The sequence below is a fragment of the Oryctolagus cuniculus genome, chromosome 10 (assembly GCF_051225735.1).
Source record: "Oryctolagus cuniculus isolate XC-2025 breed Fujian yellow rabbit chromosome 10, ASM5122573v1, whole genome shotgun sequence".
Lineage (NCBI taxonomy): Eukaryota > Metazoa > Chordata > Mammalia > Lagomorpha > Leporidae > Oryctolagus > Oryctolagus cuniculus.
Window position 1 is genome coordinate 50,936,089 of NC_142876.1, and position 18,740 is coordinate 50,954,828.

General features: G+C 40.1%; 1 protein-coding gene across 3 annotated transcripts in view; it reads left to right on the forward strand.

Moving 5' to 3' along the window:
* CHST9 (carbohydrate sulfotransferase 9) overlaps positions 1 to 18,740 on the forward strand; it is a 369,777-nt gene that overhangs the window by 289,832 nt on the left and 61,205 nt on the right. Inside the window, exon 6 of one of the 3 annotated variants that reach the window (XM_070050355.2) lies at positions 4,480 to 7,466. The exons of 1 other annotated variant lie outside the window; for it this stretch is intronic. In XM_070050355.2, the coding sequence (XP_069906456.2) occupies positions 4,480 to 5,568 (1,089 nt within the window). In that variant the 3' untranslated portion in view covers positions 5,569 to 7,466. Of the gene's footprint in view, positions 1 to 4,476; positions 7,467 to 18,740 lie in introns of those variants that run through there. One more of the 3 variants, XM_051851321.3, reaches the window with a different exon arrangement.

Here is an 18,740-nt window from a genome sequence, read left to right on the forward strand (position 1 = left end):
CTCCGCCTTGCGGCACCGGCATACCGGGTTCTAGTCCCGGTCGGGGTGCCGGATTCTGTCCCGGTTGCCCCTCTTCCAGGCCAGCTCTCTGCTGTGGCCCAGGAGTGCAGTGGAGGATGGCCCAAGTCCTTGGGCCCTGCACCCCATGGGAGACCAGGATAAGTACCTGGCTCCTGCCATCGGATCAGCGTGGTGCGCCGGCTGCGGCGCACCGGCCGCAGCGGCCATTGGAGGGTGAACCAATGGCAAAGGAAGACCTTGCTCTCTGTCTCTCTCTCTCACTATCCACTCTGCCTGTCAAAAAAAAAGAAAAGACAGGAAAGGTATTTCATCTGATGTTTGCAAAGGCAGATGTATCATCACCCTTTATCCAAGTTCTAACTCTTCTTACTGAAATACTCAAATCCATCGTATTTTCTGGGTTCCTCTTCTGGAGAGGATAGGAGGAAGTCTTCATAGTTTGTTTTTTTTTTTTTTTTTTGCTTTGTTTTGTCTTGTTTTCATTTTCTTTGTTGCATTCCAGTTCTCCGGTCCCCACATGGGACAGTGAGCTGATATAAATGAGAGTCCAGAGCCTCACTATGAACTCTGGGGTTCCAAGTGTCCATTGTAAGGCTTGGGAATTGCTGGCAAGCCCTCCAGGAGTACTGAGACAGCACTGAGTTACTTTGAATCAATCTGATTTGGCAGACAAGGAAGGCTATAAGCCTGCACACTCACGGTAGCATGAGCAGCTCCACATGTGCCTATTTTGTTTGTTTTCTCCTCTGCCAAAAATTTGTGAAACACAGATTTTCATCACCTTAACAAGAATTGGTCAATTGTTTATCTAAGTTAACCTTGACCCTTCAATGAATACTATTATTCTTCAACAAAGTCATAAAATAATTGTGTGGAAGTCCCCATTAAATTATAATCCCATTTACTCATTCAACAATTGTCCATCATCTTCTATGTGCCAGGTACATAGAACAAGAAGGATAAAACCTCTGCAGTTCTGCAATGAAGGTGGAGTGGGTAAAATAAAGTCAACACAGAACTAAATAAATAATTATTTCCCATAGTGCTTAATTCTGTTAACAAAATAAGTTCAGTGCTGTGGAAGAGAACCTTGGGAAAACATAGCTTAGACAAGATGGACAAGGAAAGCCTCTTTAGAGAGGGCCCTCTGACCGAGAGCTAAAGAACCAGTCATGCTGGCTGCTAAGGGCCTGGATCCCATAGTGAAAGTGTCAAAATTGCACAATAGTGAGCTGGATGGTTAGATGATGGTGATTAGAGAAATGATGAAGGTGGGACAGGTCTTGTTAGTAGCCAGGGTTTATATAAAATGGAGAAATCTTCTGTTGAAAGATAGATGATCAAAGTTTTTTGGCATATGGTCTAGCAGTTAGGATACTGGTTAGGATATCCACATCCCATATCTGAGTGTCTGGGTTCAATATTCATTTCCAACTACTGACTCCAGCTTCCTGCTAATGCAGACTCTGGGAAGGAAAGGTGATGGCTCAAGTAACTGGGCTCCTCACCACCATGTGAGGGATCTGGATTGTATCACAAGTGCTGGCTTCAGTCCTCTAACCATAAGTGGGCTTTGGGGAGAGTGAACCAGTAGATAGCATCTCTCTCTCTCTCTCTCTCTCTCTCTCTCTCTCTCCTCCAATTCAAATAAATAAAATAATAATAAAATAGTATTGGATGATGGGATGGTCAAGGAGCTGAGAGTTTATTGGATGCCAGAATGAGCTGCAAGAAAGTAGCCCCCTAGTTTCTGGCCTGAGAGACGTGGCTCCAGGAAGTGAAGTTTCATCTACTTGAGAAAGTCAAGGGAAGCAGAGCCTTGGGGGGCCATTGAGTTTTGTTGAGAAAAAGACATGGGATAAAACATTGCAAAAGAACCTGGAGGCTGATGGCAAATTTGATGACCTCTGAGCAGAAGGTCTAGAAGGCACAGTAGAAGGCTGATTTTATTTATGATTTTTTTATGTGTGTGGAGCAAAGGAGAGAACTGATCAGAGTATATGTGGAGACACACATTGCATTCTGAATATTAATATACAATTGGGGATATCTGAAGTTTGCTAGGTCACTGGGATAAAGTACTGTTATTTCTACTACTCAAACAACAATAATAAAATTATTGTTTTTATTTGTATTAGCAAAAGAAGCTGTGGAAATGTAGTACTAGTTTTATTTGAAGCCCATGCTAACTCCTCTCTTACCATGTATATCTACCAGTAACCCAATAATTCTGCAAACCTAAAGTCAGTTTTTGTTATTGGTGACAACTTTCTTGGCTGCAAATCATTGATCAGAGTAGAGAAGTATATGGGACTTCAAAGTCATCCTGGCAGGAGAAGACAACAAATGGTTTTGGAGTTGAAACCTGAATAATAGGGAAAATTTGCTTTGGCTATTTTGAGACTGTTCAAGTTGGTATATGATGAACAGGGAGTTATTCAGTCAGTTCTTGCATTAGAAAGAAGGTTCCTTCACACTCAACTGGTGCAGGGACCACGGTGGTGCCTGTAGTTGGCTCCACCTAGTGCTTCATTCCTCTATTCTCTTGTTCAATTTTCTAGAAAATTCATAATCATCCTTCAAGACCTAAATCCATCACTCATTCAACAAGTGTTTGATTGCAACTACTACAGGAATTAGAGCTCTCCAGATACAGGGACATGGTGGTAAACACAGGAAACTTTCCCTCATCAATTCCTCCACCTCTAGCACTGTGACACAATGAATTACTCCCACACCGTATGATTGATTTTTCACTTACCCAATAATATGTTGTCAGTCCTGTAAATTTATCTCCAGTCTTCTCCACAATCATTCTTTTCAAGTTTAAAGGAGGGGCTGGTGCTGTGGCGTGGCAGGTAAGGCTGCTGTATGCAGTGCTAGCATCCCATATGTATGGTGATTCAAGTCCCGGCTGCTCCACTTCCAATCCAGCTCTCTGCTATGACCTGGAAAAGCAGTAGAAGATGGCCCAAGTCCTTGGGCTCCTGGGCCTGCATGGGAGACCTGGAGGAAGCTCCTAGTTCCTGACTTCGGATCGGCACAGCTCCCCTGTTGCAACCACTTGGGGAGTGAACCAGTGGATGGGAGACCTCTCTCTCTGCCTCTGCCTCTGCCTCTGCCTCTCGGTGCCTCTGCCTTTCAAATAAATAAATAAAACTTAAAAAAAAAAAGAAAGAAAGAAAATCCCTTAAAAAAGAAAGTTTAAATGAGATCAGGTAACTTCTCTGTTCAAGAGCCCTTAAAGGCTCACTAATAACCCATAGTAAAAACCAAAATTCTACGAGTTTTGTCCCTATTAGAGGATGCCACCATGAAGATCCCAACTTCCACATCTTCTTTTACCCAGCCAATGCAAGAGTTATAGAAAGCCTGTAGTCAGTGCCGGTGCCATGGCTCACTAGGCTAATCCTCCGCCTTGCAGTGCCGGCACACGGGGTTCTAGTCCCGGTCGGGGCGTCGGATTCTGTCCCGGTTGCCCCTCTTCCAGGCCAGCTCTCTGCTGTGGTCCGGGAGTGCAGTGGAGGATGGCCCAAGTGCTTGGGCCCTGCACCCCGTGGAGACCAGGAGAAGCACCTGGCTCTTGCCATCGGATCAGCGTGGTGCGCCGGCCACAGCGGCCATTGGAGGGTGAACCAATGGCAAAGGAAGACCTTTCTCTCTGTGTCTCTCTCTCTCTCACTGTCCACTCTGGCTGTAAAAAAAAAAAAAAAAAAGCCTGTAGTCAGATGAAGAGGACATGGTAAATGATCTGATTCAGTCCTCAAGCAAGAGAACTAAAATCTCATTCTACTTTTGATATGATTTTATATAGCAGAATATCAAGTGGATTTTTATGGATTCTTTAATCATTCCTCACTTGGGAAAGAGGGAAGCCCTCCTACATGAATATTATCATTATAATTCTTAAAATATTGTGATAAATGAATTTAGAAAAATAAAATATATCCAGGGGAAAAGTCACTTTTTGCAAGTGCTTAGGAAACCAAAGTAGTCATCAGGACTTTATAATTAGCCTTATTTCAATTTTAGGTCTAAATTTATGGCTTGGAACTCCTCTGTGCATTACAGAGTACACCCCAAAAATTCAAATATTTTATGCAAATACAGCTACATTTTGTGCCTGGATTCAGATGTACTAACTTCATTAGTACTTGAGAATACCAAATAACTCAAGAATAAGTGACACACGAAGTGTTGAGGTTATATTCCATTGCATTACAGGCAGAACAAAAATCCCTTTGCTCACCATCCTGTGAATACCATTTCTCATCATGGTGGTTTCTGTGAAGAAGCTTACTTAATGTATATTTAGCATGCCTCGCCAAGTTGTTATGGCAGCTTACATAAAATATGCTCTCCTCAATCGTATTTTAAAACAAATATGTTAAATTCCTTATCTAATATACCCACACTTCTGAATGTGTTTTCAACATTTCTCCTTCTCTATTTTAGCAGAAAACCGAGTTCCACATGCCTGAGAATCTGAAGGAGAAAAAGGAAAATCTACTCAATTCTGAAAGGTTTGCTAGGGTCTTAACAAAGACCAGTCACTCACAGGGAGGAGATCAAACTTTGAATAAGATCATGGAGTCTCCAACAAATAAGTTGATTGAAAAACATCAAGGAACTAAGACTCTTTTCAAGAAGTTCAGTGAGCTGAATTGGCCCTCGGATATCCGCCCTTTAAATAAAAGTTTAGTCAAAGATGACAAATGGAAGAAAACTGATGTGACCCAAGAAAAGCGTAGGTCTTTCCTACAGGAATTTTGCAAGAAATATGGTGGAGTGAGTCATCCTCAATCACATGTTTTTCATATGGTATCCAGGATCTATGTAGAAGACAAACACAAGATCTTGTACTGTGAAGTACCAAAAGCTGGCTGTTCCAACTGGAAAAGAATTCTGATGGTCCTAAATGGATTGGCCTCTTCTGCGTACAACATCTCCCATGATGCTGTTCACTATGGGAAGCACTTGAAAAAGCTAGATAGTTTTGACTTGAAAGGAATATACACTCGCCTAAATACCTACACCAAAGCTGTATTTGTTCGTGATCCCATAGAAAGATTAGTGTCAGCGTTTAGGGACAAATTTGAACACCCCAATAGTTATTACCATCCAGTATTTGGAAAGGCAATTATAAAAAAATACCGACCAAATGTTTGTGAAGAAGCATTAATTAATGGCTCTGGAGTCAAATTCAAAGAGTTCATCCACTATTTACTGGATTCCCACCGTCCAGTGGGAATGGACATTCACTGGGAAAAGGTCAGCAAACTCTGTTATCCATGTTTGATCAAGTATGATTTTGTAGGAAAATTTGAAACTTTGGAAGAAGATGCCAATTATTTTTTGCAATTGATTGGTGCTCCAAAAGATCTGAAATTTCCAAACTTTAAAGATAGGCACTCTTCTGATGAAAGAACCAATGCCCAAGTTGTGAGACAATATTTAAAGGATCTAACCAGAACTGAGAGACAGTTAATCCATGACTTTTATCACTTGGACTATTTGATGTTTAATTATACAACTCCATTTTTATAGCTTGCCACCATTTCTAAACCCTGTATTTACTTAATGATGATGGCCTCACCTCAGCTGCTGTAATTTTCCTATATTTCTTTGTATGAAAGAAACTTAACTAAGTACAATTTTCTTGATTTAATGAAGATTTTTATCAAACAGTATGACAACACTTGGCACAAAGCTATAGGAAAATCACTTAACAAAGACATGTGAACAATTTGAAGTGCTCTAAAATGTTTGGGAAAAAGCTGCTTTTGCATTATGGATTATATTGGTGAAGCAATAACTTAGCAAGCTATTACATTAACTAAAACAACCTCTTGCAATGATAGGAAAAGGGGTCTAACATAGCACGAATGTATACCCATATCCTGGAATTCATTCTCTAAAGTGCATGAATATACTTTTTAACAGTCTATAGTATATTAATCAAATGATTGCATAGTTTTTCTTATACTTGGAAATCTTTCTATCACTTGTAATGATAAATCCATTTTGAAATTATATTTTGGACTTGGACACTTTGCTTTAGGTTGGAAGATATTATGTGATTTACAATAAGATAATATAGCAGAAAACAACAACCAATAAAAAATGTACAACCTACCAAGATCAAAGCAGCAAAGGCAACCATCCTCATCCAAAACACTTAAGGGAACTGATTCTGTTTTATTTTGAGCCCTCCACAAAGAGACAAAATGAACACAACTGCTAAAGGTCTTCATTTCTGCTTCATCTGAAGCAGGCAGTTGAGAAGTTTAAGCCTCATCAGATAAAAATGTGCTCCTAATTCTGCTTTAATTGGGCAGTGGGAAATTGTTTCAGGATGGAATAATCATCAAAAACAAAAGTTGCCATTCTGAATATAGACCTCAAACAATAACAAAGTTTTATAAGAATATTATTTGAATCAAAGCATCATGTGCATAAGTTTATATGTGGAACACACTCTAAGAATAGCTTTTGTTTTTACTGTAATTATTCAGCTTGGGAATGACTTTTTAAAAACTAATATACAACTTCAAAGATAGGTTATGTTCTAAAGGGTAAACATAATAAGAGCCTCTAGAAATGTTTTTAATAGGCTTATGTATAAGCAAATTAAGGTATTTTCTTTTTAAGTTTAAATATTCTATACTAACAAAGTCAAATACCATTGCACTCAAATATTAAATCAAAGTCTTTGGAAAATAGGACCATGTGTCACCCCTATGAAAAGTTGTAATGCACTTTGGAAATTTTTTCCAAGCAGGCGTAAGTTAGAAGATGCATTTGGATGGGAAACTTGTTTTCAATGATTGACTATTACTCTGATTTAAGCAAATCACATGCCATTCGACCCCTGTTTAAATGCTTTGCTTGAACATATTCTTCTTCCTAAGCTATTTTTTATCAGTAAGTGTTCAGTAAAACTTCTCTGAAAGAAAAGTAGGTATTAGTATTTGAATATTAATAGACCACGGTAGTTACAGTTATACTTATTTTATTTTGATTTTCCATTTCATGGCTGAGTATTCAAGAATTGCTTCAGTCTTTACACACCCCTGCCCTGTCCCATCTGTGTCTCCTAAGGAGTGAGTAAACTGCAGTGGACTGAGAGATCCTAAGTATTAAACCTTCTAAAAAACCTTTTACTACTTTCCACTCCATTTACTCTTGCCGCTAGACCATATACTGAAGCTGTGCTCTCTGTTTCTGAGGAGTTTTATCCTAGAGTAATTTAAATTACATAATTTAAACTTCTGCTATACCATGTAGAATGGATTCTTAGTAACTTAGACACATTGAAATTATCCTTTTGTGAAGTGAGAGAATATAAAATATTCCAAGAAGCCTTAAATTTTATTCCTAAACTAAAAAAAAAAAAACAAACTAGTTTTAGATGAAATCTGCTAAAAAGACAATTTTGTCTCAAAGGTATTTCTAAAGCCATATAAGGAACAAACAAAAACGTTTCTCTTTTCATAGCTTTAGAAAGAAAAAAAATAGAAACAAGGATCCTGCCTCTTTTATTAGCATTTCTAATACATTGGGGAAAATAGAATACATATACATATATATGCATATGTGTGTATATATGTATATCACTTTCTCTCTCTATATGTGTATATGATGTTTTGATTTTGATGATGAAGAGGATGAGTGAGAGGAATAAAATATGATAAACAATGCTCTCCTTCAAAACTTATTCTGGGGCTGGCGCCGCGGCTCACTAGGCTAATCCTCGGCCTGCGGCACCATCGCCCCGGGTTCTAGAACCAATCGGGGCGCTGGATTCTGTCCCGGTTGCTCCTCTTCCAGTCCAGCTCTCTGCTGTGGCCCAGGAAGGCAGTGAAGGATGACCCAGGTCCTTGGGCCCTGCACCCGCATGGGAGACCAGGAGGAAGCACCTGGCTCCTGGCTTCGGATCGGCGCAGCGCGCCAGCTGTAGCGGCCATTTGGGGGGTGAACCAATATAAAAGGAAGACCTTTCTCTCTCTCTCTCTCTCTCTCTCTCTCTCTCTCTCTCTCTCTTTCTCTCTCTCACTGTCTAACTCTGCCTATCAAAAAAATAAAAAAAAAAAAACTTATTCTGGAGCAGGTTTTTGTCCTAGCAGTTAAGACACTAGTTAAGATTTTTGTAACCCATGTCAGAATGCCTGGGTTCAATTCTTGGTTCTGGTGCCTGTTTCCAGCTTCATGTCGATGCAGACTCTGGGAAGAGTGGTGATGGTTTAAGTAACTTGTTTCCCACCACCCACGTGGAATACCTGGATGAAGTTCCTATCTCTTGACTTCAGCCTGGTCTAGTTCCAATCATTTGCAGACATTTGAGGAGTGATCCAGCAAATGAGAGCTTTTGTGTTCTCTCTCTCTTTCTCTCTCTCTCTCTCCTTTATATTCTCTCTCTCCCAAATAAGTAAAAAATTATTTTAAAGTTATTGTGTTAATTATTCTGTTAACTTTTACTATTCAATTTCATTTTCCATATTTCAGTCACTCATGATTATCCACAGGCTGAAAATACTAACTGGGAAGTTCCAGAAATAAGTAATGTATCAGTTTTTAAATCGCATACTATTTTGAGTAGAAAAATGAAACATGACACTGTCCCATACCATCCCACCTGGATTTGAATTATCCCTTGGTCCAATGTAGCCAAACCTAATACACTACCCACCCATTAGTCACTTAACAATTTCAGTTATCAGATCAACTGTCATGGTGTTGCAGTGATTGTGTTCAAGTAACACACAGTAGCCCAGTGCTGTGATTGAGCAATCTTCCACTGCTTTCTCAGGCCATAAGCAGAGAGCTGGATGGGAACAGGAGCAACTGAGACTCGAACCAGTGCCCATATGGGATTCTAATGCTGCAGGCAGAGGCTTAGCCTACTATACCACAGCACTGGCCACTAGATGATTTATTTTCAAGTTGGTGCCAAAGAATGCAGTCTTCATCCTAGATTCCTTGTGATTTTAAATACCTACTCCTCAAATATGCCCTGAACTATCCTGCTCACATTTAACTTTGTCATTTCTGCCAGTGTAGAAATCCAGGTGGGATCATCACTGTTCATTTGGACACTCAACAATTTGGTGAATTTAGTTTCCTAAAGGCAAGAGACCAAATGCAGACTTATCCTCCAGATGTCCAGTGATTCTATTTTAACACTAGCATACTTTAGGTGTAATTGTAAGTCCTCTAATTAAACCCTAAGGATCCTACTTGTTTTTTATAGGCAGCGGTAACATCATGGGCAGTCACTTCACACTGTGATTCCTCTGTCTGGAATTACTATTAAAGTATCAAGTTTGCAATTAAGTCCAAAACCACAGTTATGTAACCTGTTGAACTACCTATAGACATGCATGTGATGGTACCTAGAAGTTTCACAAATTTCAGCTGATATATTTGTACAGAACACCCGATTTTCTGAGTTCTTCAAATGTGTTTGGAAATATCCATTAAGCCAATGAAAATGTGAGAGCACTTGCTCAAGTCTTTAGCTTCCTGGTCTATAAAATATCCTCTAGCAATTCAAAACCTGCTTGGATGCCATTTATAAATAGAAAGAAAAGACTTTTGCATCTTATACATGAAAAATTATTTTTCTAAAAGCTGTTATCTGCTAAAAATTGTAGTGTTTAACAGAGAGAAATATGTAAGCAGATTCAGAGAATTTGGGATATGGGAGTTCCCTTTGAAAAGATTGATTGATGAATTAGCAGAACTTTCAGTTAGTAGGCTTGAGCTGTAGGAAACGTCTCCCTGCTAAGGGTTTTCCTTTAGCCTCTTGGGGCATCTTCTGCCTCTAGGCCTTTAAGAAGCATGGAGAAGCAAAACTTGCTCATGGCTAACATCACCAATGTGTTCTGGTATTTGAAGAAAGGTTGGCCAGAGGTGTTTAGTGGTAGCTCAATCTCATGAGACCTATAGAACAAGGATAACTTGGTCTAATCCTACTGTTAGGATCATACTTGCTTAAGTGCAATTGTAATTATTATTACATTCATACAAATCAAAAGGTAACATGTCTCCAATACTCACTTTGTATTAGTAACTCTTTAAGTATTTTACATACATTAACTTGTTTAACCTTCTTAACCAATCTGACTTAGATGCTAATATAAGTCACTCCTTTCTTACCCATATATATTAAAGGAAACTATTGCAGAATATGGTTGAGCAACTTTCTGAAAAAGACACAATTGGCAAATAGACATGGAGTCAGAATGAACCCAAGTTTCAAACACCACTATTAAATACTTTTCTTAGAATATTATAAACTTGTTCTTTTCTTTCTCTTTTCCATATTCAAAATAGCTAAAGATTAAATATATGTGAATCTTAAAATATTTTAGATTTATATATGGATGTGTATTTGTCTATTTAGCTTATTAATTAGTGCATTTCATATCAGATTATTGCTTTATTCCTGCTGAGTTAAACTGACAGTTTTAAACATTTTGGAAGAAACCAGGACCCTCTGCCTACTTTATTATGAAACACAATATTTTTAAAAAGAGATAAAAAGTTCCTGGAACAAATTTAGCCTATCAAAAACCAAAATGTCATTTTGACAAGGAATTCTGGACAACTTCAAGCATAGTCAAGGTCAAGAGTAATATAATTGAGGAGGAAGAAAGTGCAGGTCAACTTTCCACATGTTAGCCCTCAACAGCTACTGAAGGTGGTCACAGCCCATCAACTGAGTCACAACCAAGCATCTATGCCTCTTGATAGACTTAGAAATGTGCTTCGCCTTCTTTCTTGATTTTTCTTTTCCAGGACCAATTTAATAGCCAAATAACACTAACCTGACCCCAGAAGATTATAGAAAACAATGAAGGAGAGGTAGGCATTTGGCATATCTGTTAAGACACAGCTTGGGACACTGCTATCCCATATTGGAGTGCCTGAGATTGAGTCCTGGCTCCACTCCGAATTCCAGCCTCCTGCTAATGCATACCCTTGAAGGCAGCAGGTGATGCTTCACGTACTTGGATCCCTGCTGCCCATGTTGGAGACCTATATTGAGTTCCCAGCTCCTGGCTTCAGCTTAGCCAAGCTCTAACTGTTTCAGATGCTGGGGAGTAACTACTAGATGCAAAATCTCTCTCTTTCTTCTCTCTCTCTCTCTCTCTCTCTCTGTATGTGTGTGTATGTGGGTGTGGGTGTGGGTGTGTCTCAAATAAAATGAAAATAAATAAATTACTTTAAATAAAGAATAGAGGGAGGGCTGTCCTTTGTGATATGCTGGGTTATGCCACTCCCTCCAATAACCAGTATTTCATATCAGTGTGCCAATTCTGTCCTGGCTGCTCCAATTCTGAGCCAGCTCCCTGCTCATGCACCTGGAAAAGCAGCAGAAGATAGCTCAAGTACTTGGGTTCCTGCCACCCACAAGTGGCACCCAGACTGGCCTGGCCCAGGCCCAGCCATTGTGGTCATTGAGAGAGTAAATTAATAAATGGAAGCGCGCTCTCTCTCTCTCTTTCTCTCCCTCTCTCCCTCTCTCCCTCCCCCCCACTTTGCCTTTCAAATAAATAAAATAAATATTTTTAAAAAGAATAGAGGAACAAATGGACTTAAATCAGCTGAAAACAGGTCCAGATAAATAAGCACTCAACTGGAAGATAGCAGAATTACCCTAGGCCTGTGGAACACACTGTCCATGGAAGGCCAGGTCTAGAGACCAACTGAATATTATCTCACATCACTCAGTTCCTAGAATGGTCTATTTATCCCCATCTTAATTCTTCAAGACCATAGCTTTCCAGGAAAACTTATTCCTATCCAGGTGAGCAATCATCTTTTCCCATTTCTAGACCTCTCACACTGTATTTGGAATGCTCTCCTCTCTGTGAATTGGGACATTCATTTCGAGTTATCTCACCAAGAAATCTCCAGATTACTGAATTTTGACATCTCGTCTCTTCCTGAGCTCTCTGATTGGTGGAAAGAAGCAGAATTATGCCTCAGACTCTTCTTTTTCTACCAGCAAATGTGAGCTTTCCTTCCCTTACTTTTATTTTATTCACTATTTTTTCATCTGTTATTCATTCCATTTTATATTAATACAAATCTCCATTATTGTCATTGAAATATACCTTGGGTCTCCCAAGAGGAAACTGTTTAATTCACTTTGTACCATTTCTAGCAAAACTCTGAATGGGACAAGCTACTTCAGCAAGAGCTTTGGATATTGTATGTAGATTAAGACTTCTTTGACAGCTTCTCTGCATGTATGAAGTGTACATTTCTGCCTTAATAACATTCAGGCATCTATAGGACCAGAGGACTTAAAGAGAAAGCACTACGAGAATAGGGATCTAAGTCAAGTGCCTTTTCTGCACTAAAAGCCACACCTTACCTAACAGAATAATTGTTGACAAAGTAGTCTTGTACATTTCTGAGACAGTGTGTTTGCTTCTTTAGTCTTGGAAGAGACATGTTTTAAATGCATGAGTCTAGTCAATATAAGAGCCATCTACTGAACACCTACCGGGTAGCAGACACTGGAAAAATAGCTTGCCATATATTCACTTAGTGACATGAAAAGTATGTCTAATCCTTTCTGTGAAAATAAAAGTCAGGTCTTATTCAATCCACCATCCTATGAATGAAAAAATTTAAGGTCAGAAAGGTTTAATGCCTAATTCCAGAACCAGAACTGAGCCAAAAGTCTCTCTGGCTCCAATGCAGAGACCACATACTTGCTGCACATAGGCCAGATCTGGCCACAGATAATATTTGGTTTGGCTCACAGGTGTCTCATTTGTAGGGTTCTTTATCCTCACTCGAGAAGCTGCTTGACATTCTGTCCTATATCCAGTGGGATTTCCACACCATATTTCATTGTTTGAGGAAATCTCTTGACCAACAACCAAGATGTTGGGAGAAATCCAGTATGTTTCTTTGGCACGGTTCTGTCCTAGCCACTGGCTCCCCTTGGCAATGACATTCTTCCCACCATCGTCAACAGAGATGAGCCATTCTCCCACGGCCTTGGAACCTCAGTGTAGAGGGACAGACACTGGCTCCCACTGCTGCCTCTAGACTGCTATTCTGAAACCTTCCTTTAAAAGCCTGCCCTTTTTCAAGGGTGTCCCCACCACTCCTCAACTGAAAATTCACTGCTTCTGAGCTTTCTTCTATTTGACTCATAATATTCCTCTTTTCTCCAATGGCTGCTGTTACCCAGCTGACTTTAGATTTTCAGTGACACTCCTCTGTCCTTGCTTCACAGTGTGCTAACCTCCTGCTCCATCCACTTAAACCATTAGAGAACAGGAGGAAACAGAGACACAGCTCATGGAAGGGATAAACATTACTCTTGCCTCCCAAATGGCAGAAAACCTGTGTCAAAATACTTACTACCTCATTGCATTCATTGAAATATTTCTATGGTTGAGAAAAATGTTCTTCAGAAATACTATAAGCAGAAATGCAATGAGAACACTACAGGATCTACCAGCTTTAAATGACAGTATTGTTAAGATCACTGTAATTATCCTTAGGAAAAAGATAATAAACTCTGATCTAACCTATCAGTTACTCAGAAATTATTGCTTGCATACCCCCCCCCCATAGCAGAGTTATCCTAATTTTTTAAAAAAGTTCCTGGATCCCATTAAAGATATACTGAATCCAAATCTATGTGAAATCCACTTGGAAATGTCCTTTTTAATGATCTCTTGGAGTGCCTCTTATATAGATCAAAGTCGAGGCATCACTTACATGTGTGTGATTTTTATAACATCCTGGTGGATTATAGGTGATAAATAAAGCTTGCTCTTTTTATTCTGCCACTTTGTTGAAAAGTTAAAGACTCTCAGTGGGTATTGGTACCAAAGTCCTCTGTGGGATTTTGCCCAGCGTTGAAACAGAAAGTTGGCGTCTGAAGTCTGCCAAGTGCAAGAACTAGAGCTGAAATGATGAAGTGAGTTATGGGGACAGCTCTGGGCACTGCCCAAACTTTTTGAAAGCTTTCAGGATGAAATGGGGAAATGGAAACTTTCCCCTGTTTGAAACACAAAAGGCAAATGTGGATTGAAGGCAATTTTGGCAAGTCAACTTCACACTGAACAAAGTGAAGACAATATGAGTTTCTCCAATAAAAAATAAAAGGCTGTTTTCAAATTGACCTAAGATGATTGAAAATGGAAAATATTTGCTATTTGGGTTATTAGTCTGAGAGCAAGTGCCCCAGGAAATATTTTGCAATTTAACTTAAATGGTAAGAATGTACATTTTCTTGGACTTCATTAAAAAATTTGTCTCCCTTTGCCTTTCTAGAAGGTTGAACTGTATGACACTGCCAACATTTGACCAGCTCTGACGTGCAAAACACAACCCTTTCATATGATTCTGTTAATAGTTCCATTGCTCCTCACCCAATTATCACATTAGCTCTCACCTGGACTATTGAATACAGTCTGAAAACGAGCCCTGCTTTTTCTTCTGTTTCAAATCTCTTTTTTTTTGTTTTCTTTTCTTTCTTTAAGTTGTAGAACATTACACATAATATAGAATTTACCATTTTATCATGTTTATGTGCACGGTTCTGTGACGTTGAGCACATTCACATTGTTGTGCAACCATCACCATCATCCATTCACAGAATTATTTTTTCATCTTGAATTGAAACTCTCCACTCTTTCCCCTTTCTGAGCGTCTAGCAACCACCATTCCACTTTCAGGCTCTATGAACTTAAGTTCTCTAAGTCCCTCATCTAACTGGAATTCTACAGCATGTTTGCAGATGGCTTATTTCACTCAGCGTAATATCCTCAAGGTCCATCCGTGTTGCAGCATGTCTCAGCATTTCTTTCTTTTCTAAGACTGAAGAATACTCCATTAGATGCATAACCTCTCCCTTCAATCCACTCTATACATTTTAAAAATAAACATCCTGGGGCCAGCACTGTGGCACAGTGGATAAAGCCACCACCTACAGCACCAGCATCTCATATAGGCGCCAGTTCCTGAGTCCTGGCTGCTCCAGTTCCAATCCAGCTCCCTGTTAATGGGCCTGGGAAAGTGGCAGAGGATGGTCTAACTGCTTGGGCTCCTGAACTCTTGTGAGAGACTCAGAAGAAGCTCCTGGCTCCTAGCTCCTGGCTTTGGATCAGCCCAGCTCCAGTCCTGGCAACCATTTAGAGAGTGAACCAGCAAATTGAAGATTCTGTGTGTGTGTGTGTGTGTGTGTTTCTCCTTTTCTCTAACTCTGCCTTTAAAATAAATAAATAAATCTAAAAAAAAAAAAAAAAAAAGAAGGGAATGAAATATCCCACAGCATCATTCAGCTTCCACAATAGCCCTGCTGCAAAGCTTCTTACTGTCTGGCCTTAACAGTTTCAAACATATTACCCCAGCCGGCTCACTAGGCTAATCCTCCGCCTGCGGCGCTGGCACACGGGGTTCTAGTCCCGGTCGGGGCGCCGGATTCTGTCCCGGTTGCCCCTCTTCCAGGCCAGCTCTCTGCTATGGCCCGGAAGTGCAGTGGAGGATGGCACAAGTGCTTGGGCCCTGCACCCCATGGGAGACCAGGAGAAGCACCTGGCTCCTGCCTTTGGATCAGCGCGGTGCACCGGCCGCAGCGGCCATTGGGGGGTGAACCAATGGAAAAGGAAGACCTTTCTCTCTGTCTCTCTCTCTCACTGTCCACTCTGCCTGTAAAATAAATAAATAAATAAAAACATATTACCCCTTCCCAGCTTACTCATTCAGCACCTGCTTCAAACCCACTATTATATAGCCAGATGAGTTGTTCTGTTCTCTGAAAATACTCCATACCTTTCCCTCTATTTTATGAATACTACTTGCATGGCCTGAAGCATCCATTTCCCCTCACTCTTTATGAACTTTTTCCCTTATCTCCTCCCACATGATGCGACTCCCACCCCCGGGGACCTCCCTTAGCTTGCTTCACCCATTCTACTTGGAGAATCTCTTCCATTCTCCTTGCTTTAACTCCACCCTTCAGCGGATGGCTCCCAAATCTTTCCAAAGCATGTGTCTGTTGTGGATTTTGACTCAGCTATCCAGCTTCTTGCTTCCCCTGAATGCCCCATCGGCACTTTCAATTCTATGTGACCAAAGCTGAATTCATCACCTCATTCTGAAACCTGTCTTCTCCCTTTATTTGAAGGTAATACTACCCCATCACTTTGACTGCCCAAAGAGGAAGCTGGGAGTCAATCCAGACTTCCCCCTGAACTGACTGCCCATAATAAAAGAATTAGGAAAGCCAACTAACTTCATCACCTAGACTTTCCTTAAGCATGTCTGTTCCTCCCTCCCATCCTGCTGATACCCTAGCTCAGATGCACCATCTCCTGCTCTCTTGCAACATGATCATAATGTCTATTTCTCATGTTCATGCTCCTCTCAACACCACCCCAGCTGCCACTGTAACCACACTAAAATGCATGCCTGAGCCCAGCATTTCCTCACGTGAAGCTCTTTCATGGCTCCCATTATCCAATCTATGTCTGAACAAACATGCAGCATCCTGAATGATCTCAATCCTCCTCCAGGCGTATTTCCTGCCAGTTGTCTCCCAGCTTACTCTCCAGTAACCAACATGGCCACAATTGCCTGGCAGTGGGTGAACCTCTGCCTCCTGGGCTTATTGATGCCATTCCCTCTACTGGAGGACACACCTAGCCCTTTTTATCTCCCCAAAACTTCTTTTTCCCTAATCTCCACACAGGGAGGCATCCCTCCTCTTTTCCTTGCTTCCAAGGGCGGCCTTCCCTGTGTGCTCACATCTTGCTAAGAAGCAGCGTCCCATGGCAATCAAGAGCCTGGGTCTTCTCCTCAGTAAGAACTGGGCATGAAGTCCATATCTTCAACTTTCAAACTTTGGCACCTCTGCAACTGATTTAACTTTTCTGAGTGCTAATTTTCTCATCACCAAAGTGAGGCTAGCAATATCTACCTCATAAAAGATGTATGGTAAATGCATGTAAAGATTTTAATAAGTGCTGAAAATTATAAATATTATTATTATCCCATAATGGCCTGTATGTATGTATCTTGCTCCCCTGCTAAACTGAATTACTTGAAAGCAAAATGTCTTATTCCTTGTAACCCCAGAGAAGACACTTATTAATACTTATTGAAAAAAATGAATTCAGGAACAAATACCACATATCTACCCCTGTGTTCACATAGCACTGTATCCTTCCCTTTTGACTCATTCTGGCTTGTATTTTAATATTGTAAAAATGTGTCTTATCTTTTCTGTTACCTTCTAAGTTACTTGAAGGCAGGAACTATGTCTTAATAAATATATATCTCTTTGAAGTTGAGACTCTTAAGTGTTGATTCTTTTTTAAATAAAATTATGTCTTAAAACCGCATGTTCTGTACCCATAGAAACATATAAGTAAGTAAATTACACTACCTCGTTCATCATTAGCTCCTTTCTTGCCATTAGTTCTATGTCCTCATCAGGCTGAACTTTCATCTCCTCAAATAAATTATGCCTTTTCATGCCCCAGGGACTTTCTACAACCTTGATCCTGAGCCTGAAACTCTGTTGGCCAATCTGATACTTCATTTGTCTTCAGAAAAACCTTTTTGATCCCTGGACCACTCTAAGTCATTCACAGTTACTTTCCCAAAGTTACTGCTCACCGTGGAAAGCATCTAGATCTCTTTTTGTCAGGGAAAGTCTATGTTACTTATTTTGTCCTCAGCACCAAACATGTATTTGACAATCAGCAAACTAGCACTGACTGAATAGAGATCTAAGTTTCAGTCTGCCTCTTTCATGAAACTTTGGCAGATGCTAGACTGAAGAGAATTTTACAGGAGTTTCCCTGACAGAATTTAAGACTAGATTCTTACAGATGGTATTACAGGCAACAGAAGCCAAGATAGAGTTGCAGATTTATTCTATGACAGAAAAGACTAGAAAATTAAAAGGTGTCCTCTATGTTGGCCCAAAGTGCTAACTGGTTTAATTTAACTTGGGAATGTCATGGTTGCATGACTTTTCCAAAAGTTGGAATGGGAAAGGGAAGAACCTAAGAACAACATTATCAATGTATGCAGTTGGTCAGTGGTTCATCTGAATCTGTAACTGCATTTTGCTGGTGTGGAGTTCATACAACAGGTATTACTCACATTTTTGGTAGCCTTATAGGCAATTCTTATCTGTAGTGGCTTTCCCATTCATCTTCATCCATATAATCTGCCAAACCTCAGTATGCTGCCCCCTACAACACTTGATGAGGTTCAATATAACTAAACTTCATATTCATGGCAATAAACAAATCTACTCTCCTGCACAAGTATAAGTGGTTTCATTAAGTCGATAACATAGCCTTTACTTTCTTACTTTCCAATTATTACTTACCAAACATAATTACCTACTACTGTTTAATTTGTGTATTTCTATGCACACAGATGCATGCACTCAATTCAGTCTCTTAATTGGACCTTCCCTAGGTACCCTGCTCAGGGAAGCTTTGAGAGATGAAGAAGATTGGTCATAAGGATCTGTCTGCTAGTCAGGAAGCCCTCAGCCCAGAGAGCCACAAAGGCAGAGTCAGTGCATCATCCACAGCATGAAGCTATCTTGGCAGCAATAAGAACACATTCTCAGAAGTCAGTGCTGCACCTTCCTTAGTCCTATTATGCATGTGCCTTTCCCTGGCCAGCTGGCTCTCAGGCTCATTTCTCACTTTACCTTG